The sequence below is a fragment of the Staurois parvus genome, unplaced genomic scaffold, assembly GCF_062004578.1.
Source record: "Staurois parvus isolate SC_StPar_1 unplaced genomic scaffold, SC_StPar_1.0 ptg001045l, whole genome shotgun sequence".
In the NCBI taxonomy this organism is placed as follows: Eukaryota; Metazoa; Chordata; class Amphibia; order Anura; family Ranidae; genus Staurois; species Staurois parvus.
The window spans coordinates 3,059,366-3,084,240 of record NW_028318841.1 but is presented as its reverse complement, the minus strand read 5'-3'; the positions used below and the strand labels follow the sequence as shown (position 1 = coordinate 3,084,240).

The window sequence follows — 24,875 nt, the reverse complement described above, 5'->3', positions numbered from 1 at the left end:
ATATTAATTCCTGTTACTGAATAGATAAAATTAAACATGCGGATCCAGAACCTACTCACTATCGGACATTTCCACCAAACATGGAACATAGTACCCTCTTGACCACAACGCCGGAAACAACTAGACGATACTGAGGGGTACATTTTAGCAAGGCGCGGGGGAACCAGATACCAGTGAAGTAGCGTTTTATAATTAGATTTGATAAAATCAGTATTAATCGAGATTTTTGATAAAGTATGGGCCGCATTCCGCCAAGTATCCAGGTCTAATGAGCTATTCAAATCCCCCTCCCATTGGGTCATGTAGGATAATTTAGCGAGGGGGTCAACAATGGAAGCATAAATAATGGATAAACGACCTCTCATTTTCCCAGTTGCCCCGCAGGAGACCTCAAGGGGAGTAAGTGCGCAAGGTTCTGAGAGTAATCTAAGTTTGCTAGTGATAAAAGAGCTAAGTTGGTAATAGCGAAATATTTCCCATCTGATACTCTGTCAAAAAATGTTGAAGAGACCGAGGGCAAAACCCATCTAGATAGTCTCCGATACGCAGCAAACCCTTATTCATCCACCACTGGAACACCGATGGAGATAAACCCGGAACAAACTCAGGATTACAAAATACTGGAGCCAATGGGGTATGCGGGGAGAAGAAAAGTTTGCGAGCTCGCCATCTATCCCTATCGCTGAATAATTTAAACCCAGAGATATGCCTTAGGGGTGTCCACACAAAGTCCAATCTATTGTGTAGTCTGAAAAAAAAAATGTACTTGAAAATTCAAAACCTGTAGCGTTCTGTTAAACCAATTTTCAGGTTGCATTAAAAAATACAGTACGAGTCAGGTAGGAAATAATCCAGTAGTTTTTCCTGTATGGTATATGAAATTATTGTATTTCATTTCAGGTTACCCAGGCACAGAGCTGACACTAATGGCAATGTAAAGGTTACAAAAAGCGGGTTATGTTGAAGTAGAACTAAACCCCAACTGGATGACATAATAGCAGTTGCCATGTTTTTTTTTCCACAAAATATTTTCACCAATTTTAATCCTTGTTTAGTATCCCATTGCTACTGGTCTCCTCCAGGTTCATTTAACCACTTAAAAACAAGAAACTGCCTAACAAAGACAGCAGTACTCACCAATACCGAGATACCAATCTAGCAACGTAAATAGATAAACAAACGCTGCCATAATGTGTTAAAAAGATTGTTTTTAAATTCTGTCCCTTTAAGATCAAATTATGTCATAAACATGTTCACAGAAAACAATGATATTTTATAAGTGAATCAAATATTGTGAAATAGAAAATCCAACAAATGTAAATAGTCCCACTGGTGAATAAATAATAACACAAAATAATGCCCCATAGATGTGTAATCATATGGGCCTTCTGTGTTGTAAGAATAAATCTAGTGTGCCCACACCAAAGAAGTAATAAGGCCGCTTACCAGACTCTCAGACCCCACTACCATGGAGGTCTAAGCAGCCGAGAGTTCTCCAGCCAGCTCCAGGTGGACAAATGCAGCCTTCTATGCTCTTAGTACTTTCTCAGAAAATAGCTTCCAGCAGCAGCAGAATTGGCAGCACTCAATAAAGAAAGCACATGAAAAAGTTCATAGTGTAGCAAGCTTTGTGCCTCCTTTATTTTAAAAGCCGGGTAAAACTACTCACAAGACAGTGTCGGTATACAGCAGCAATGGGCAAACTACGGCCCGCGGGCCGTATACGGCCCGGCGGACCTTTTAATCCGGCCCGCGGAGCTAGGCTCCCGCAAGGCCAGTGGTCGGCAAGCCGCGGCTCTTTACAAATTTAGATGCGGCTCTCCTGTGTGCCGGGCGCCCGCTCCCCTCCCTCCTCTCCTCCTCTCCCCTCCCTCCTCTCCTCCTCTCCCCTCCTCTCCTCTCGGATGGCCGCCCCCCCTCTCGGATGGCCGCCCCCCTCCCTCCTCTCGGACGTCAGGACTCTGCAGCTGTCAGGATGTAGGCGGGGCAGCCAGGATGTAGGCGGGGCAGCGTGACCAACTCCTCTCACAGTCCTCCCTGAAGACCAGAACGGCGCGGGAATACGAGAGGAACGCGCGGACCAAAGGTAAGTGAATTGACACAGGGGGGACTTACTATATGGGGGACTTACTATATGGGGGATGAATTACTATATGGGGGACTTACTATATGGGGGACTTACTATATGGGGAATGAATTACTATATGGGGGACTTACTATATGGGGAATTAATTACTATATGGAGGACTTACTATATGGGGAATGAATTACTATATGGGGGACTTACTATATGGGGAATTAATTACTATATGGAGGACTTACTATATGGGGAATGAATTACTATATGGAGGACTTACTATATGGGGAATGAATTACTATATGGGGGACTTACTATATGGGGAATTAATTACTATATGGAGGACTTACTATATGGGGAATGAATTACTATATGGAGGACTTACTATATGGGGAATGAATTACTATATGGGGGACTTACTATATGGGGGATGAATTACTATATGGGGGACTTACTATATGGGGAATGAATTACTATATGGGGGACTTACTATATGGGGAATGAATTACTATATGGGGGACTTACTATATGGGGGATGAATTACTATATGGGGGATGAATTAATATGGGGGATGAATTAATATGGGGGATGAATTACTATGTGGGGGATGAATTACTATGGGGGATGAATTACTATATGGGGGATGAATTACTATGGGGGATGAATTACTATAGGGGGGATGAATTACTATGGGGGACGAATTACTATATGGGGGACGAATTACTATATGGGGGATGAATTACTATATGGGGGATGAATTACTATGGGGGATGAATTACTATATGGGGGATGAATTACTATATGGGGGATTAATTACTATGGGGGATTAATTACTATGCTTACTATGGGGGAATATTACTATACTTACTATGGATGACACATACACATCATTCATCTACTCTTGGTCCGGCCCCCGGGTCCAATATATGAACCCATTGCGGCCCTCAAGTCAAAAAGTTTGCCCACCCCTGGTATACAGGCTTCAAACAAATCACCAATCCACTTGCTCCGGCTGGTGTGATGGCATCACTGCTAGGCTCTGTTCTATGCACGTTTCGTCCTAATGGACTTCTTCTCAAGGTGAGCTGGCTTGAAAAAGAGATGTGGGCCTCTATACATGTAGCCACACTCCCTGATGTCACTTGCTGTTTCATCACTTCCTATCCTCACTTGTGCTTCATCGATCCATGCGTAATTCATTTTACTTAATGTGAGTTGTTTATTGTCTTTCTTTAATAAATGTTTACACACCAACTACATTTAGTTTGTGCACTTTGCTCTTTTTGTCTGTTTGCCACCTAGAGAGCTCTTCAGTCTCTCAGAAGTGCTGTTTTAATGCTGGATTGGATTCTTCAGCAGTCCCCAAAGCCATAGGAGTTGTCCTGAAGATTTGGACCACACTGTGTCCATCCATGCAGTTTGTCTCAGCCCTGGCTAGACCCCTTAGCACCATAATAACAACCTTTTATGGTGTAACATAGTGCCATTCAGCAGCCCCCAACTTAAATTTCCCCCTCTTATGTGAATTGTGGAGTTCTTCTCTCCACAGCATTCTGAATAATGCATGCAAAAACTCTGATGTAAGAGGTTCTCTGGTCACCAGAGCCCCCACCCCCACCCTCCTTACATTAGAGTTTGCAGAATTCTTCCTTACCTCAGAGTCTGAAAAGTTTCCCCTAGCACTGTAAGGGTGAACTCTGCTGTCTTTGATATAAGGGAGAATGCTGGGAAATCTGATGTACGGGGGGGCTCTTACATTAGAGTACCCCTTTAAACCAGAGTCTGCAGAGAGAATACACTAAGGTAAAGGGGTTCACTCATGTAAGAGGGGAGTGAGGACATTGATGTAAGGGGCAAATGGAGACCCTAAAGTAAGGGGGGACACTGATATAAAGGTCCCCCATTATATCAGTGACCCCCCTACAGAGTGAGTGACTGACTGCCCCACAAAACTGTCACATTGACCTCCTGTGGCTTTGTTCCTCCTCTCACCTGCGCCCCCTCCTTGCAGTCGCTTTGACATCATCACGCACACTTGTCCCCAAGCTTCCTCCTTGCACACCTGACCAGCGGTGGCCTGTTTACCCCCCCCCCCAGCTGCTCAAGCTGCGTCCAGCTGAGACTGAGCTGAGCTTGGCTGATTACTAATTGTTTGACTCTGGAACTATGTATGTGCATTTCTGGAGCTGGACGATTAGTAATATCGGCACTGTTCTGCCACTGCTACAAATACACAAAAGATAAATATCAGTGCTAAGGCTAGGTTCACACATATGTGGTACACAATTGCTCAGTTTTGTAGTGGTGAGAAGCTGTGGTGCGAATCACATGAGGTTCTCCTTGAACACATGCGTTTTTCATGTGATTTTTGTACAGCTGCATGTTTGGATATGTATTTTCTCTCTCCCCTCAAAAGCACATTATAAACCTCATCAGGTGCACATTATAAACCTATGAAAAATGCATTGCAATCGGATTACATGTGAACACAGAACCGGTTCACATGCGATTTTTATTAAACTCTAAGGACCTCAAAATCAGATTGCACAGGTCTAAACTTGCACACGTCCCTTTTTCTAAATGCAGTGCGACTGCACTGCATATATTTGAATGACCTCCATAGGAAAACATGTTATTTCTCATGTCATCCGAATCACTTCCCTTCAACATGCATCTAAAATCGCGTATGTGTGACCAGAGCTAAAGGATTAGCCAGCCCACTGATCCGACACACACAAAAAACTCAATGGCACAAATAAAAAAGAGAAAAATCTTCTGATAGAATCTTCAAATCAATGCTTCATCAAAATCTGGTGATGTTGTGTTCCCTCATTCTATGGGCTGATTAGTATCCCGTTGTTTGGGTGCAACCTGGCAGATACACAAGCTGTATATCCACAGGCAAAGTGTAAGTACAGTACTTTTTAATATTTTGACCACTGTTTGTTGCTAGATGGTATATATCTGGAATAGGGGGTTTACTACCTGGTGTAGCTATTTGTGGCTATTATTCCATCTTACTAGCCTTGTCCTTCTGACGTATTTCCCTTTTTTTTATAGGTCTATATTTGACTCTAGGTATATTGTTGGTTTCCAACCATCTGGCTGGCATCTGTTTTTCCGTATCTCACTCATCTGCTTTACAATCTTAGTATGTTTATCCAGTTTATATGAGGTAATGGATATAGCTGCCCCTATATGTACACTGCTCAAAAAAATTAAAGGAACACTTTGAAAACACATCAGATCTCAATGGGGAAAAATATCATGATTGATATCTATACTGATATGGACTGGGTAATGTGTTAGGAACGTAAGGATGCCCCATCGTTTGATGGAAATGAAAATTATCAACCTACTACTGGTATTCAGTAGTTTGTATGGCCCCCACATGATTGTATGCATGCCTGACAACGTCGGGACATGCTCCTAATGAGACTAAGGAAGGTGTCCTGGGGTATTTCCTCCCAGATCTGGACCAGGGCATCACTGAGCTCCTGGACAATCTGAGGTGCAACCTGGTGGCGTTTGATGGGCCGAAACATGATATCCCAGAGGTTTTCTATTGCATTTAGGTCAGGCGTGTGTGGGGGCCATTCAATGGTATCAATTCCTTCATCCTCCAGGAACTGCCTGCATACTATAGCCACATGAGGCGGGGCATTGTTGTGTAACAGGAGGAACCCAGGACCCACTGCACCAGCGTAGGGTCTGACAATGGGTCCAAGGATTTCATCCCAATACCTAATGGCAGTCAGGGTGCCATTGTCTAGCCTGTAGAGGTCTGTGCGTCCCTCCATGGATATGTCTCCCCAGACCATCACTGACTCACCACCAAAACGGTCATGGTGAACAATGTTACAGGCAGCATAACATTCTCCATGGCTTCTCCAGACCCTTTTACGTCTGTCACATGTGCTCAGGGTGAACCTGCTCTCATCTGTGAAAGGCACAGGCGACAGTGGCAGACCTGCCACTTCTGGTGTTCAGTGGCAAATGCCAATCGAGCTCCATGTACCGGGCAGTGAGCACAGGGCCCACTAGAGGATGTCAGGCCCTCAGGCCACCCTTATGAAGTCAGTTTCTGATTATTTGGTCAGAGACATTCACACCAGTGGCCTGCTGGAGGTCATTTTGTAGGGCTCTGGCAGTGCTCATCCTGTTCTTCCTTGCACAAAAGAAGCAGATACCAGTCCTGCTGATGGGTTAAGGACCTTCTACGGCCCTGTCCAACTCTCCAAGAGTAACTGCCTGTCTCCTGGAATCTCCTCCATGTTCTTGAGACTGTGCTGGGAGACATAGCAAACCTTCTGGCAATGGCACATATTGATGTGCCATCCTGGAGGAGTTGGTCTACCTGTGAAACCTCTGTAGGGTCCAGGTATCGCGTCATGCTACCAGTAGTGACACTGACACTAGCTAAATGCAAGACTAGTGAAAAACAGTCACCAAAGATGAGTAGGGAAAAAAATGTCAGTGGCTCCACCTGTAAAACCATTCCTGTTTTGGGGGTTGTCTCGTTGTTGCCCATCTAGTGCACCTGTTGTTAATTTCATTAACACCAAAGCAGATGAAACTGATTAACAACCCTCTGAGCTACTTAACTGACCAGATCAATATCCCAGGAGTTTAATAGACTTAATGCTATACTCTGATTAAAAAGTGTTCCTTTAATTTTTTTGAGCAGTGTATTTAGTAGCTGTATTATGCCATTTCAGATTTTTGTAGTCCTTTCGCTGCCTGCGGTATGCTTTGTTTAGAGGTGTCCTCGTTCTACTGCCCCTGTGTCCGCCCCCAAGTCTGTTGTGGACACCCCATCACTGACCACACTGATGTGAGCACATATATATTTATTGTTTGTTTAAAACGTACTTCTTTTTTATATATAAATATCTTGTGACTGTTAACATCATTTTGTGTTTTCTTATATGTAGTGAAGCCCTTATATCATAGTGGGTCCTGAAGAAGCCATAATTCTGGCAAAACGCATTGACCTTTTGATCTTGTATTTATGCTCGTTATTGAATTGTACATGTAACTGTTAATTCCTGTATTGAGCACGTCCGGTATCTAGAATAAGGCATGTATCTTTATCCCTGCCAGTTTATTGGATTACCTAAGGGCATTAGCTTTTTTATTACCAATGTTTTAATCTATTTTACATGTGAACACTAGCATTTATTATGTTTTATACATATGTGTTGTCTCCCATGTTGGGCCAATAAAGTCCGCTATCTTGAATGTTGGACTTGAATTGTTCAGTCCACTTTATTTTTCTGGTGAGTAGAAATAAACTCACAAATTCAAGTAAAAACAGGCACATCAATGATCCAAAGATTACAGTTCATTGCAATGTACTGGTAATGCCCATATCCAGGAAGCTATGCTAACGCAGTTTCAGGGCAGAACCCTCTTCTTCAAAGCAAAAAAAGTACGGTGATGTCATCACAGCCATATCCCATTGATAACATGAATAAATATATAGTGTGGCGCTCAAAATAAATAAATAAATATATATAAATAAGTGATCAATTCATATACAAAATGTAAAAATCATGACTACTATCAACTAAAATAAATAATCAATAAATAAATAATTGCAATAATACCTCAAGTGATCACACTCTAAATGATTAAAGTGTCTCAAATAAATAACTAATCAATAAATAAGTGCATCAATAAATAACTCAAGTGATCACACTCTAAATGGATCAAGTGGCTTAAATAAATCACATGCTTGTAATTGACATAATAGTGACCAAAAAAAGTAGTAACAGCTTAATATAAATCAAACAGTGTTAAAGTGCCAAAAAATAGTGCAAGAAAATATATAAATGTCCGTTCCTTCTACAAATCAATATATAGAATGTTCTTCAAGTGATAAATCAATTCATGCAATATACGGTGATGCTCAATAAGTGATTTGTACCAAAATCTTCTCCAAACAGTGGCTAAATTTCCTCCTCACCTCCTCCCTGCGACCCCTAAGGGCCAACAGGCTTGTAGGATCAACCTGGATCCTAAAATCAAATGGGCCAACAACTTTTTCTTCCTTCTTTGTATTTCCTGGTGGGCCTCCTATTTCCCTTATTCAGCCAAGGTGCCTCTGAAGAACAGTGGCTCACCAATCCAGTGAGCCAAAGAAGAAAACACCCTCTAAGTGTAGTATTAAAGACTCCTTTATTTTCAAATGCAAAGTAGCAAAACTCACATATCTCAGCAGTCCTCCCTCCTCACCGATGTGTGGGTACACTGCATGTGAATTGGGACTTCCTGGGTATAGCAAGATGGCGTCGCACGCCGGAAGTGCGTCACCGCGCACCGGAGACTGCGGACTCGTAAACCTACGCGTTACGTCACTGACAACTCGTGACTTCCTCAGGACCCCGAGGAAGTCACGAGTTGTCAGTGACGTAACGCGTAGGTTTACGAGTCCGCAGTCTCCGGTGCGCGGTGACGCACTTCCAGCGTGCGACGCCATCTTGCTATACCCAGGAAGTCCCAATTCACATGCAGTGTACCCACACATCGGTGAGGAGGGAGGACTGCTGAGATATGTGAGTTTTGCTACTTTGCATTTGAAAATAAAGGAGTCTTTAATACTACACTTAGAGGGTGTTTTCTTCTTTGGCTCACTGGATTGGTGAGCCACTGTTCTTCAGAGGCACCTTGGCTGAATAAGGGAAATAGGAGGCCCACCAGGAAATACAAAGAAGGAAGAAAAAGTTGTTGGCCCATTTGATTTTAGGATCCAGGTTGATCCTACAAGCCTGTTGGCCCTTAGGGGTCGCAGGGAGGAGGTGAGGAGGAAATATAGCCACTGTTTGGAGAAGATTTTGGTACAAATCACTTATTGAGCATCACCGTATATTGCATGAATTGATTTATCACTTGAAGAACATTCTATATATTGATTTGTAGAAGGAACGGACATTTATATATTTTCTTGCACTATTTTTTGGCACTTTAACACTGTTTGATTTATATTAAGCTGTTACTACTTTTTTTGGTCACTATTATGTCAATTACAAGCATGTGATTTATTTAAGCCACTTGATCCATTTAGAGTGTGATCACTTGAGTTATTTATTGATGCACTTATTTATTGATTAGTTATTTATTTGAGACACTTTAATCATTTAGAGTGTGATCACTTGAGGTATTATTGCAATTATTTATTTATTGATTATTTATTTTAGTTGATAGTAGTCATGATTTTTACATTTTGTATATGAATTGATCACTTATTTATATATATTTATTTATTTTGAGTGCCACACTATATATTTATTCATGTTTGCACACTACACTAGGTATTAGTAGGAGAGTGTTGGCAGCTGTATTAGTCGTTCACCATTTCTAGCGCAAGAGGATTCTCTCGACTATTTTCATATCCCATTGATACTTCCTCCAAGTCCGTAGGCAAAGGTCTGTACCTCTGAACTGATCTGGGTCTGGAGGAAAAGCTTTCAGAAGCTAGGACACTTTACTGATCGCAGTTGCAGTGCTTTGCAGGCTCCAATGATAAAAATGTAAGGCCATGTCATCACGCACACCGATCGTATCATTTCCATGTTGGATGCCTGCTGGAATGTGTGTTCAAAGTGCTGATACCATGTTTTAATATGTGAGTGCAATTTAATAAATACAGTTTTAAAGGTTTTCACACTATTGTGACATTATCTGTTTTCCAAACATATGCAGCTGTATTATACCCAGGAGTGGAATCTTGTGTCTAAGCTGAACGTTGTGGTGGAATGGAGTAGCCGGGAGATATTTACACATGTTTATTATGATTTAGATTATTTACCATAAATACAAAAAGAAGCAGTTCTCAGGGCTCTCTGGGATGCCTCTACATAGCAACAAGCAAAGAGGTTGCTGCAGAATTTAATCTCTACCTATTAGTTGTTATCTCCCCAAATTTGGGTGCCCAGTTGAGGTGCTATAGTAACCAGCGAATGGTGGAGAATGTTATAGCAACCAGCCATCTGGAACTTAGTACTTTGCATGGAAGACAGTAAACCTGGAAGTGAGGGGGTCGGTGAGCTGACTCTCTCCCTAGCAACCAGTACCCCACACTTGCAACTGACATTGCGCCACAGAAAACCTATGTAGCTAGCCTGTTGGTGTGAGAAGGAGTGAAAAGTGGATCCACTAAAGCGAGGCTACGCTGCTACCGGAGCCCTCTTATTGTGACTGGAAGTGAGGTGGCAATCTAGCTAAGCTGGTGGAGTGGGACACAGGCTCCGCAGTGTTCCCCTCAAAATGCTGCATTCATAGAAGAGGAAATGTGTACAGTGTCATGGGAAGAGTGCTTACAGAGAAATGCATAGTGTTACAGTGGAACCACCTTAATGCTGATTCTAACATGACTGCGGCCCTGGGCGTACAACTATGTATTTTTAACCATTTTTTTACTTACCAAGTACCTTCTATTGCCTACTCCATATCCTTTTTTTTTTTTTGCTGCTGTGATCTGACTTCCTGTGTGAAGGTGGCAATGTTCATTCTCCATGACCACACATTATGTACTGAAGGTATGTAGCCACTCTCTTTTGTTCACACCTGAGATGGACTAACCAGAATTAAATGGACCACAACTAAAATGCACTGCACATTCCAAACAAAATGAAGTGAGGGAGAAAATGAGAGGTGTGAGATGTCACAGAGGACAGAACAAGATGGCATAAAAACACAGTAAGTAGCAGTTTCATGAAAAATAGATTACAGGGGCATTAAGTAGTGGATGTGTATGGATTGTTTTTGGAAAATAAGAATTTTGTTTAGTGTAATTTAAAATGCAAAAAAAAGTGAAAACAAAAATAAACATTTAATAAATAAAAAAACACACAAATAACATGTACAGTCCCCTGTCCCCATATAAGAACATACACGCACATATTGGTCACTTCAAATTGAGAGCAATAATTCTAGGGCCTACCCCTCCAAATGTCACACTACTACCAGCCGTAACCTCCGCAACCTTAACCCTGCCCCCCTCCACTCTGCAGCTGATCAACTCCATGAGAGCATCCTCCCCCTGTCCTGCCCTGACTTGGCTATGACTGCCTACAACAATGCGCTGTCAACAGCCCTTGACTCACTAGCGCCTTTAACCACACGCAACATCAGACCCCGACCGCTCCAGCCCTGGCAGACTGATCACACCAAAACCCTTAAACGGCACAGTCGTGCCCTGGAGCGACTATGGTGCAAAACCAAATCCCAACAAGCCTTCACCAGCTACAAATCTGCCTTCCACACCTACACCTCCTCCCTCCACGCAGCCAAACAAGCCTACTTCCTGACCCTCATCAAGGCCCTCTCCTCCAATCCTCGCCGACTCTTCTCCACCTTCAACTCTCTACTCTCACCACCCCCACCTCCACCCAGCACCTCACTCACTGCCCTTGAGATTGCCAATCACTTCAAAAACAAGATTGACACAATTCGCAAGGACATCGCTGCAACTCACAAGCCCTCTCACACAGCTACCCCCTCATCCCCCCTCTCCCTCGACATAACCCGCAGGGACTTCGTCACTGCTCAAACTCCCTCCAACCCCATTCTCCCTCACTCAGCTACCCCCTCATCACCCCTTCCCCTCGACATAACCCGCAGGGACTTCGTCACTGCTCAAACTCCCTCCAACCCCGTTCCCCCTCACTCAGCTACCCCCTCATCACCCCTCTCCCACGGCCCCACCACTGCTCTGACCTCCACTTCCACCCCACCCTTTATTCCTCATACTGAAGCCCCCCCCAACACTTCACACCTTTGACCTTACTACCATCGAGGAAGTCTCCAAGATCCTCTCTGATGCCCGCCTCACCACCTGCCCCCTCGACCCTATCCCCTCACAACTCCTACGACCCCCCTCCCCCTCCATCCTACGCTCCCTCACCCACATCTTTAATCTCTCCCTCTCCTCAGGCACTTTCCCCTCCCCTCTGAAACATGCACACATCACCCCCATACTTAAAAAGCCCTCCCTGGACCCCAATGACCCAAACAACCTCAGACCCATCTCCCTGCTCCCATTTACATCCAAACTCCTCGAGCGCCTAGTCTACACCCGCCTATGCTCTCACCTCAACGACAACAACCTCCTCGACCCCCTACAGTCCGGCTTCCGTCCCCTACACTCCACCGAAACTGCCTTACTCAAACTCTCCAACGACCTGCTAACCGCCAAAGCTAATGGCCACTATTCAGTGCTCCTACTCCTTGACCTCTCTGCAGCCTTCAACACAGTCGACCACCCCCTCCTCCTCAAAAAACTACACTCCCTCGGCCTAAAGGCTCCGTCCTCGGGCCCCTTCTCTTCTCCATCTACATCTTCTCCCTTGGCCAACTCATACACTCTCACGGCTTCAACTACCACCTATATGCCGACGACACACAAATCTATCTCTCAACCCCCCCACCTCACCCCCTCAGTCTCTGCCCGAATCACACATCTACTGAGCGACATATCAGACTGGATGTCGCTCCACTTCCTTAAACTGAACCTCTCCAAGACTGAGTTTCTTGTCTTCCCCCCAGCTCGGACACCACCCCCCATTGACTTCTCAATCATGTCCAACAACGCCACCATCAAACCCACCCCGCAGGCCAGAGTACTTGGTGTCATTCTGGACTCCAACCTATCCTTCCAGCTCCAAGTCCAATCTTTAACAAGCTCGTGCAGACTCCACCTCCGCAACATCGCCAAAATACGCATGTTCCTAACCCCAGAAACCACCTAAACAGCTCATCCACTCCCTCATCATATCACGACTCGATTACTGCAACTCCCTCCTTACTGGCCTGCCTCGCCGCTGGGTATCCCCGCTTCAGTTGATCCTGAATACAGCAGCCAGACTCATTCACCTTTCCAACCGCTCCGTTTCCACCACCCCCCTCTGCCAATTACTCCACTGGCTTCCGATTGCGCAACGGATCAAATTCAAAATCCTAACACTGATCTACATAGCCGTCCACCACACTGCCCCGAACTACATCACTGACCTAATATCCAAGTACCACCCAACACGCACACTCCACTCCTCACAAGACCTCCTTCTCTCTAGTTCCCTGGTCTCCTCCTCCCATGCCCGCCTCCAGGACTTCTCCAGGGTGTCACCCATCCTCTGGAACTCCCTGCCCCAACCCATCAGATTATCACCTACTCTCCTCTCCTTTAGGCGCACCCTGAAAACTCATCTCTTCAGGGAAGCCTACCCCACCCCCTGCTAACTTGCTGACCTCCTCCACTCCTCCTACCACTCCATCCCCCACAGCTATCTCCTCCTGCACCACCATCCCCTCCCTCCTAGATTGTAAGCTCGAAAGAGCAGGGCCCTCAATCCCCTCATGTTTTGCATTGTATTGGTATTGTTCTGTCACATGTTCTGTCCCCCTTTGTAATGTACAGCACTGAGCGAACTATCGGCGCTTTATATATACTGTAAAATAATAATAATTCTAGGGCTATTGCTCCTGGTTAAAGAGGAATTAAACCCTCCTATCCTTTACAACCAAGGAAGCAGCCATCTTAGCCTCTGTTTGATCTGCAGTTACCATGGTGCCGCACATGTGATCATTTATGACACCAGCCGTTTGGTGACTTGACAGTTTAGTTGAGAGTATAAGCCTCTTTGACAGTTCTCATTCATGGCATGCCTTGTATATAACTGTTTTGAGAAACAGTTCAATTGGTGGATTTAGTTCCACTTTAAACCCTTCTTTTTTTTTAGCCAAGGAAGCTGCCATCTTAGGTTCTTTTTGATCTTCAACTGCCATGATTCTGTACATGTGATCAGTTATGATACCAACCATTTGATGGTTTGACAGTTTGGTTGAGAGCACCAGCAAATGTGACAGTTGCATTCCCGACATGTGCCAGGAATGTAACTTTTTTTTTTTAAAAACTGTTACGTCAATGAGTATTGTTCTGCTTTAACTTTAAACTGATAACCTGTAAAGGCTTCTTAAGCGCCACCTATGAACAGTTTTGGTTACCAAAGTTTTTCATCACTTCACAGGCACCCACAATTTTAGGGCTTGACATGTTGGGTATCTATTTATTTGTCGTAACCTCATATTTTAAACTTTACCAACAAAAGTGGTAATACATTGTATTTGTGTAAGCTAAAATTAACTTCCACCATTTTATTCTGCAGGACCTGTGTGCTTATAAAATATATAATGTTTGCGAGGGGTTAACTAATTTTCAGGCCTAAAGTGTGCATTTTAACTTGCAAAAATGCAGAAGTGGTTCTGTTAGTGAAAGGATGTGAAGTATATATATATATTTTTAATGGAGCTCCACAGTGCAGTGTTAGTCGATCCCTGTAATCAAAATAAGTGAACTGTAAAATCGCAGCATGCAAAAAAGTGCACAAAGGTACAGAAAAGGTCCAACCTTCAAAGAGGAAAGATCTTCATCCAAGACGCCCCTAGGGCCCAAGGCTCCTGATAGGGGCAAGATACTCTTGGTCAATCTAGGCTGAAGCATGGTGGACCCTGCTCCTTAGGAACCTGCTGGGCTCCCAAGTACTTGATGAGGGCTCTCCCAAAGAGAGATCCCCGGTTGGGATAGGAAAAAGACCCAAAACTACAGATCCTCACCTTTACATCAGGATACGACCTGAAAAACCTGCACCCTCTGGTTCTGTTAATGAAAAAAAAAGATGCACATGCAGTGTAAGCGCCTGTGAAAAATATCTGCAATAGAAAAAAAATTGCCAGTGCAGTACACTAGGCAAGACTTTCGGCAGGTATAAGATATTGCTCCAATTTAGCCAAAAGGCCTGCCCTAGAGGTGAGTGCAAGAAAGGCAAAGGTACCGTGAACCTAGTGCCTGTGAAACTCAGTGGGGTCTTAAACCCAAGGGGGTTATTTAATAAAACTGTAGAGTGTAAACTCTGCAAGGAAACCAATCAGCTTTCAAGTTTTTTTTTTTTTTGCCAAAGCTTAATTGAATAAGCCAAAGTTAGAAGCTGCTTGGCTACCATGCACAGTTGCACCAAATTCTGAGTGTGCCAGTTTCAGTAAATCTCCCTCATAGTGTTTTACTGGCACCATTTTAATGCCACACCAAGATGCACATCACCAGGAGCTCCTTGCACCACCCAACCCCTGGCCAGAAAATTGCAGCAGCTATCCCTACCAGAAAGTCATTATCATCTGGCCTTCAACTAGGGACAAGCCTGGTAAACCAGGCCAGATTCTACCAAGAGGAAATGGATCCCACCCACTATACTCTTCTTATTAAATTGGTAACTGCCAGCCGGTGCCCACAACTGGGAAAGGGAACCGGCATTCTGTCCCCGAAAACTGATAAACACAGGGGTTTTTTTTAATATACATTATTTATATCTGTATAAATATATATTTAAAAAGGTACTTAACCTCCCTGGCGGTATGATTATTTCAGATTTTTGGTGCTGAAAGCGGTACCATTATTTTGCATGGAAATATGTAGTTTTTTATTGTAGGCTGTAATTTTTAGGAATAACTCACTGAAATCTGTCCGAACAAGAGTCTATTAAACATCCCGGGTATGATAAAATTTGAAACACGAAATCATAAATTATAATTTAATAAATAATCATAAAAAATAATAATATAATAATAATAAATTTAATTCAATAATATAATCAAACCAAAAACACTGAAATTTGAAATACAGAGGCAAATTCGCACATCACTGAGCAAAGTCGCAAAATTGTTTTCAGTGTCTGATGACGAATTTCCCCAGAAATCATTATCACTCAATTCTGCAAGTGGTTCTGATTTACTATCGCTGTTCTCTAGCCGGTCTAAAACCGCTTTTGACGTAAAGGGACGCTTTTTGGACGCCATGGACTTTTCTAAGTTTCCAGGCAGAAAGAACATTCAAAATGCAGGCAGGGCACAGGACAAAGCAGTAGGGACAAAATGTATGTGAAATGCATTGAAATAGCAATGACAGCAAAAATGACATTTAAAAAATTCAAATTTCCCGCCGCCCGTACGTCCCGATGTCACAGGGACCGGAAAACAGAAGCCGGATGCCGGCATCGGCCGGAGGAGATGGCCGGGGACGCTGGAGGGGACAGATCGTGGGAGCGAAGGACAAGGTAAGTGCTCCAGGGACCCCCAGAGAACACCGCATGGTAAGCCCGAGTGTAGCTTGGGGTTACCGCTCTTGGTATAGACATTTTACCCCGAGCTACACTCGGGAACACCGCTAAGGAGGTTAATCGGGGTACATTCTACCTTGTACTGTGATACAGTACATAAATACACTACATTACAATATGAGGTGTAACAATTTAATTCCTGGAATCCCTGATGACATGTACACTGATCATCAGGGCACTGATGATCAGTGTGCCCTGATGATCAGTGTAGCCCCAGCAGTGCCACCTGTCAAAGTCCATCAGTGCCAGCTGTCAGTGCCTATCAGTGCCACATCAATGCAACATATCAGTGCATACCAGTGCACATCAATGCCACATATCAGTGCCCATCTGAGCTACCTTTCAGTGTCATCCATCAGTGCCAGTCAGTGCCACCTATCAATGTCAATCAGTGCCAGTCAGTGCCGCCTATCAGTGCCATGTATCAGTGCTGCCTGTCAATGCCCATCAGTGCCACCTACCAGTGCCTCCTCATCAGTGCCCATCAGTGCCACCTATCAGTGCCCATCAGTGCCACCTATCAGTGCCCATCAGTGCAGCCTCATTAGCGCACATCAGTGAAGGAGAAAAATCACTTATTTACAAAATTTTATAACAAAAACTAAGAAAAAACTTTTTTTTTCAAAATTTTCTGTGGTTTTTGGTTTGTTTAAGAAAAAAATAAAAAACCCAGAGGTGATTAAATACCACCAAAAGAAAGCTCTATCTGTCACAAAAAAAATGATAAAAATTTCATGTGGGTGCAGTGTTGCATGACCGCGCAATTGTCATTCAAAGTGCGGCAGCGCTGAAAGCTGGAAATTGGCCTGGGCAGGAAGGGGGTATAAGTGCCCTGTAGGCTAGTGGTTAAAGTGTTACTAAATCCACAACAGTAAAGTCCGTCGGTATATGCAGTAAAGCATTCTTAGCCTAAGGGGTTAATCCTCCGTATTGTGTAAAAAGGATGTTTGATCTTGTCTTCTCTGATCCTTCCCTTCTTCTACTGCCACCAATCCATCTGCTGATATAACAGAACCTTGAGGGCAAGCTGCACATGCTCAGTTTGGTGTGTTTTTTTTCATGGGAGGGTGCATGTGATCAGCACAGGGCCAATCAGCACTGTCCAGTCAGAGGGTCAGGGGTTATGCAGCCTCATAGGACAATCAGGGAGAATGAAAACTCCTCCTACAAGCTTTAACCTTTGCTCTGCTGGACACTGTGAGAAGTCACAAGACTGCTCTAACTGCTGATGAGAAAATGTATTTAGCAGTTTATATTTACTAAAATAATTGCACTGCCATGTTGTGTGTACTGTGGGAGACCAGATATAGTGAATGCGGGGTTTAGTATCACTTTAATTTGCAGGGATTTCCTCCCATTTCCTGTTTGGCTGCAGGACAGGAAGTGAAGGAAAATCTCTGCAATGGGACACAGATGGCAAAAAAAACCACCTATAGCTATAGGCTATAGCCCTCCCTTACTCTATCCAAAATGAAAACAGTGACATGTAAAGTATAAGTAAGGCAATTTGTTTTAGTTTTGGACAGAGTGGAGATTAGAACCCCTGTCAGGTTTTTATTGCTGCCTGTGCCCCCCAGTAGGGAGATTCAGACTATTTGTTCTGCTTACCATTATCATTGAAAGAAAATCCCACATTTTGTAATAGAGGAGAAATCGTCCAATGGGGACACTAGTTCTGGTGACAACCCAGGATTCCATCACTTCGGAGGGATTTCCTCCCCCTTCCTGTTTTGGCTAGGAGACAGTAAGTGAAATCTCCCCAATGCCACACAGATGCCAATAAGACCTGTCATTTGTTATAACACTTCCGTTTCCCTATGGTTGTCCCTTAAGCTACATGAGCTCCTGAGCATTCTAACATGGAGACTTTTCTGCAGCTCTGGTCAGTCAGAGGAGGATATCTTGGCTCGCCTCACCCAGGCTCCGGCCCCCCCCGGCCATCCTCCGCCACCACAGACAACCACCAAAGCTGACAACGGCCAGCTCATACCACCTTCACCTTTACCTCACATTCTGGGCGGGACCCGTGCGAGAGAGGGTGGGACGTTCGACGTCAGCGGCCCACCACGTGACCGGCTTTAGCTGGGCTCCACCCTGCGCACAAGAAGCTGCCGCAGCCTCCCGTCCTCTCCCAATATGGCGCCGCTCGCCTGCTGAGCTCTCCTAGCCCCTCCGGTCCCTGACGCTCACCGAGACATGCACACAGCCGGATAGTGGCAGCCTAGCAGCCCAGCCTCGTCTCGTCAGCCGCTCGGGCCCAGCCCTCCAGGACAGCCCTTCCCCCTACAGCACACCACCGGAGCAGGAGGCCTCACCGCCGCCATGGCTCATTCCCCGGTAGCAGTGCAAGTGCCCGGGATGCAGGTGAGGGCTCCGTGGGCGGCCTGCTACATTGTTGTGTGCTGTGCTTCCCTGTGCATTGTGTGTAATGGCATGTCGGTGTGTGTGGTGACAGGATACGTGTGTCATTGTGAGTGTATGGAGAGGAGGAAGTACGTGTGACTGGTAGGTGCTCTCCTGGGGAGGGGGACCTTTGTACGGGGTGAGGGCTCCTTCCTCACATTCACTTCTAGGTGGAGCTCCTCTCCCATGTGACAGCCATGTCTGACCTCTCCCTGGGCCATCTCTTCATAAACTTCACCTCCAGCCCTGCTATAACATCACTAACATGGAACTTTATATGTAGAAGTGGTACCTGGCTGTCGGCACGGCTCGCTGGAAGATGCACAAATCTGCCAAAAAGAGTGAACTTCAGTGCATGCATGGGAGTGACGTCATCCCGCCACCGCCAATGGCTGAAGATGTAAGCACACAGACGTCACGTCGCTGGAGGGGAGCGCGGTCTGCCCATTGCGCTTTTAAAATGCCGTATGAAGCAGTAGGAACACCTCTACCGGCAATACGTATTTCAGTGAACCTAGTTTACACCATTGTAGTGCTTTCATGTGCATTTCAAGTGGCATGAAACTCCAAAAGCAAACATTTAATATGTTGCAGCTTACCAGGTCTTAGATTTGGTGGCTGCATTCACTTTCTTTTCACCTGGTGATCCAGCCAGTAAGTCTTTTTCAACAGAACAAGCTCTACTGCAAATATGGTGGTTAGAGGAGTTCCACCCCCTCCCCCTCCCAAAAATACTGTAGCTGCTGACTTTTAATATTAGGGCACTTACCTGTGCGGGGATCCAGCAGTGTCCTCACCTTGAGCCGGTTCTTCATTCGCCGCCATCTTGACTAATGGAAGCTGACAGTAAAGTTTTGCAGCTCACAGCTGGTTTTCTAGGCAAGCTGTGCTTTGTGAATAGACTGCAGCCTTTCAGAACCTGTGAAGTGCCCCAGAGGAAAGATGAATGTCTAGCCCGGAAGTGGGAGCAGGCACACAGGTACCTGTCAATACCAGGTACCTGCTCCCCCTCCCCCCCCCCCCCCCCCAAAAAAAAAGTGGATGAGACACATGATTTACCACTGATGGGGGGGCTTATAATGATCAGCTTATATGTGAAACCTTTATCCCAAAAGGAGCGCAAATGCTTGTAAAGTGTTAGCTGCAATTTGGCTTCAGTTTGTTAGTGTTGGCTGCTGCGCTGATCAGTGTATTCTGACTGCTGAGAGTCCCTACTGTCAATACAATGTCCTGGTGGGTGTATGGGGAGGGTGGGTGGTATTTTTTTATTTTTTGCCAACCCACTGACTGAAAAAAGGTGACCGTGTGTATGCAGCTTTAGGGTCACTGTACAATCAACTTTTGGTTTACCAAAACTATGTAATTTAAGTGTCTACCTCCATCTGTCCAATCACTTTGTATACAATCCGCATTAACTAAACAGTTCATAGAGCTAATGGACATTGTACAATCAGGTTGTAACGTGTGTGTTGAAATGAAAGCAGCTGTTTATAGACAACAAAGCTGTCATCTTACCCTTAGTTTGATCTGCGACTGCCATGGTGCCACACGTGATCAGAAATGACACCAGCCATTTGATGGTATTGACAGTTCAGTTGAGATCACAAGCAACTGTGACACTTACAATTCATGACGTTTTAGGAAATGGATACATCCATGGTTTTAGTTCCGATTTAAGTGGTTTATGCTTTTGCCTTGCAGCACTGGGGTCCACAGTTCAAATCCAGGCCAGAACATTATCTGCGTGGCGTTTGCATGATCTCTCTGTGCTTCCATGGATTTCCTTCTGCACTTTTATGCTGATAGGCTAATTGGCTCCTAGCTAAATTGGCCCTAGTATTTGTATGTTTACTTGAGACATAGGGATCTTTAGTTGTAAATTCCTTGAGGACAGGGACTGATTTAAATGTACAGGGTGTAAATGGTCTGCACTTTACAAAAAAGTTGTAAGGTATTGTAGGCAACATGAATACATGACTGTGTCTTGGTTTCAGCCTCTTTCTGTCACTTTACAGTAGAGATCAGATTGGAAGAGGGGAAAGCAGCACAAGTCAGTCATGTTGCAGGACTCATGTGCCTGCATGTAACATGGTGTTTAGGAGGAGAGAGCAGAGTGACAGATGAGCTTGTCAGTCTTCTGCTTCCCATTTCACTGCCACAGGCTGGGGCAATGACAAGACCTGTAAGTGTTGATTCACTGCAACAGTGAAAAAAAATCAGGTCTCTTGCCCTGCCTGACAGGACTTGGCTGTGCAGCAGAGCTGTATAAATCTCAGAAGTGGGTACATAGAAATACAAATCCTTTGGCAGGTAAGACAACCCTCATGTGTTTCTTCTGTGTATTTAGCTTTTTGTCAAAAGGAAGTTTCAAAACCTCCTGCGCATGAGTGTGCTGGACTAAGGACAGTACTCCTATGTATTTGTTTAGATATACCACCAGGGGATATGTCAGACCTTGTTGCCCTCAAACAGCTGGGGTAGTCCAAATAGCAACTGCAAAGAAACAGCACACCAGCCTAGTGCATTATCCCAGGGATCCAAGAAGTGGCTTACGCGTTTCGAGGGGCTCTGAAGAGGGTTACACTCGAGCTACTTCTTGGATTCTGGACTAGGTCCTCTTGGCGTCTGATTTCACTGGGTCTGACTTGCCACTGTACCACGAGGAAATGGCCTGATATGCTGTTTACATAATTTGAGTGTTTTTATCCTTTTAATTACAAAAAAGGAAAAAAAAACTATCCTTGGGATATTGCATATATATCCTTTGGGCTTTAAGATTATATTGTGAAGAATAAAGCAGAGAGACATCCCTTCTAAATATTGAGTAACACCCAAGGGCTCAGCAGCAGAGTTCCCATGTGGGAGTGTGGTTAATTGAGCTTGCTAGCTCCTTCCAAAACTGACTGTTCCTTAAGTAGTCCTTTTGAAATAGGACAGTCGGTCCTAGCAGTGTTCAGCTTTTTTGGAGCTGCAAATCTTTGAAAGCCATTTTATGTCAGTGTATTGATACTTAACGGCTAAGTTTACAATTAAAGTGGTTATCTGCTTTTTAATTTTACATACAGGTAAGCTTATAATAAAGCTTACCTGTAGGTAAAATATCTCCTAGACCTGCACCGTTTAGGAGATATTCTCTCCAATTAATCTGGTGCATGCACTCTGAAGGAACGGCATACCCGTGCTGTTCCTTCAGAGCTGTGTGCCGTGGCCTGGGACTCTCGTGCACATCTGACGTCATCGCATCCTGACCTGTCAGAAGGCCGCAGCTCGTGAACCCGGAAGGAAGACTGGTGAAGATGAAAGCCTCTATAGCAGTCACTGTGTGCCACAGGAGGGCTTCATTTTAAGGCAAGTTTTACATAATGTGCTAGTATGCAATGAATACTATCACATTATGACATCACCTTGCAGGGAACTTTTCTGTCTGTGGTTTACTACCAGTTTAAGTGTGAAAAAGTTCAGTTGATGGGTTTAGTTCCACTTTAAAGCAGAACTAAACCCTCCTATCATTACCAGAGAAACAAGTTGACATCTTAGGCTGGCCATACATTATACAATTATCTGCAGATTTTTGGTTTAGATTTACCAAAAACCATATAATAGGAGGACAAACCTAAACAACACTTTCAGTTGTATCCAATTAGGCAGGCCCTTGCACTACATAGTTGAAGGTAAATCTAAAGGAAATTGGGCAGAAAATCTGCAGATAATTGTATAATGTATGGCCAGCCTTAGCCTCTGTTTTATCTTCAACTGCCAGAGTTCTGCATATGTGATCAGTTATGAGATCAGGTGCGACTTTAAATCACACCTGAAATTGCATCGAGTGAATGTCGGTGTTTTAACGTGCAATTTTCTGCAGCAAGATTTCTAAAGTAGTTCTTGCATTACTCTTTCTGCAGTTTTGTTGCGATTTCAAATACATTGAAAGTAATAGAAATCACACTACAAATTACATGAAATCCTTGAAAATCTTCAAGTAGCAATAAAGGGGTTGATTTACTAAAACTGAAGAGCACAAAATCTGGTGTAGCTCTGCAAAGAAATCATTCCATTTTTTTTTTTTGGCAAAGCTTAATTGAACAAGCTGAAGTTAGAAGTTGGCTACCATGGTGCACCAGATTTTGCACTCTCCAGTTTCAGCCCCCGTTCACATCAAGCCTGACTTTGAAATCATGCGACTTACAGTGAAATCGCATGATATCAAAGTCAGGGGACCTGCCAATTTCAGGTACGATTTGCAAGACATTAATACAGATGTCTGTGCAAATCCTACCAAAAGTAGTGCATGTTCTACTTTTTTAAATCGGTGCGGCTCCGACCAAGTCAGAACCGCAGTTATCACTGCTCCAATTGCAGACAATAGGGTGCGACTTGGCATGCGATTTTCAATTTGCAGTGCATGCAAATTGTATGCCAAGTCACACCAAGTGTGAACCAGGGCTTAATAAATCTACCTCAAATTCTTCAGAAATCACGTTGAAATTGCGCACAAATCACGAAATTTTAAATCGCGGCGGTGTGACCAGTGACTGAGCGTTTGGTTGAGAACACAAATGTGACAGTTACGTTCCTGGCATGCCTGCAATGTAACTGTTTTTAAGCCTTGGTTCACACTGAATGCAACTTTGAAATTGCGCTACTTCACTTGAAGTAGCGCAATTTCAAAGCTGCAGATCAGTCAAATTTGTACCTCCCGATTTCACTGTGGCTTGCAACTTAATTTAACAGAAGTCAATGCAAGTCGCAATGAAATCAGAAAAAAAGTAGTGCAGGAACTATTTTGAAATTGCGCTACTTCAAACCGCACTGACTAAGACAGGGCCATTGAAATACATTAGATGCAACTTCAGGTGTGATTTTTAAATCTCATGTCGCACTTGAAGTTGCAGTGATGTGAACCAGGGCTAATTCGATGGGTTTAGTTCTGCTTTATAACTTTTCCCTACTCTAAAACAAAACATTTTGGCTATGCATATACTTTAACACCTGGTTCCCAGCAGTGCGTCTTGTCATGCTACTTGAGGCCTCATTCACACCATACGTGCAGAAAAACTGATGGAAACTGACGTGTAGACTTCCAGAGACATTTAGTTTACATGCGCTCTTCAATGAGTTTTATATGCAGAAAATAATCTGCATGTGATACTAGTGTTGTGGTGTGAGCAGTGCACATAGACAACAATTGATTTCGTTGTGCCCTTGCAGAACGTGTGTGGAAAAACTGATGTCTCTACACCATGGTGTGAACGTGCCCTGAGAGTTCGAAGTTGCATGACAAGTCGCATGCCGTTACCGGCAGTGGAACAGTTTAAATCTTAACTCAAAAAGCTTCCTGCACTATTTTTGTGCAACTTCATTTACTGCTTTGAAGTTGCTGTGGTGTGTACCAGGGCTAAAGGCCAAGTTCACCTTTTCCAAAAAATAGACTATGTATTCAAGGGGTCTTGATACATATTAAAAACCTGTGCTGCTTTGTGAAATGTTTATTAGTATGTATGTCAGCCCTGAATTTGAAGAGGAACTTCACTCTTTCAGTTAACATTGTCCATTTTTAATCTTTCTGCTACTAGTATTAGTAAATAAAGTATTCTAATATTTACTTGTTTTCAACTTTTTTTTTTTTTTTTTACTTTACATTTCTTTAGGTACTACTTTTTATTTCTTCTGGTCTAAGAGTCAGGGCAATTGTTATGGCAATTTGCATTTCCAAGTGTCAAAATGTTGCAGGTTTCTGCTGCAGGTGGTAATACTGTAAGAGTATCTTTGTGTGCTTTTTCTGTTATCTGAAATCTTTAGTAAAAGATTCATTTGCAACTCCCTATGGAATCTTGTCACAATATTCTATTACTGGGTTCTTGTGCATGTGTTAAGGTCATTTTCCACCCTGTATTTATAACCTTGAGTGGTGTGTTTGAGCGCTGAATGCTTTTTTTTTTCTTTCAAAATGTCTTGTAATCCTTATGGAAGTTCTTGAACCATTCCTATGAAATACAGTTGAAGAGTTTAAAAAGCTAAGCAAAAGAAAGTTTGTTACTGTACATTAATGTTGTCCAGTTTTTTTTCTTGTTTATAGAAGCTTTGAGTATATTTACTTTGTAGTTTAGTCTTTGGGGCTACTATAGCAGTCTAGAGTACAAGAAAATATAATGTATGGTTGTTTCTATGTACAGTCAGGCCTACGTATTTGCAGTGTGAAGGTGCAGTGAAAGACAAAGGAGTTG

General features: G+C 43.7%; 2 protein-coding genes across 2 annotated transcripts in view; one reads left to right on the top strand and one right to left on the bottom strand.

Annotated features, from left to right (window-relative positions):
* LOC149440923 (uncharacterized) overlaps positions 1 to 19,573 on the bottom strand; it is a 145,717-nt gene extending 126,144 nt beyond the window's left edge. The window contains exon 1 of the mRNA XM_089657955.1: positions 19,421 to 19,573. Coding sequence (XP_089514081.1) covers positions 19,421 to 19,476 — 56 coding nt within the window. The 5' untranslated portion in view covers positions 19,477 to 19,573. The remainder of the gene's footprint in view (positions 1 to 19,420) is intronic.
* The window catches only part of STK26 (serine/threonine kinase 26), a 149,549-nt gene continuing 143,000 nt past the window's right edge, over positions 18,327 to 24,875 (top strand). The window contains exon 1 of the mRNA XM_089657954.1: positions 18,327 to 18,612. Coding sequence (XP_089514080.1) covers positions 18,571 to 18,612 — 42 coding nt within the window. The 5' untranslated portion in view covers positions 18,327 to 18,570. The remainder of the gene's footprint in view (positions 18,613 to 24,875) is intronic.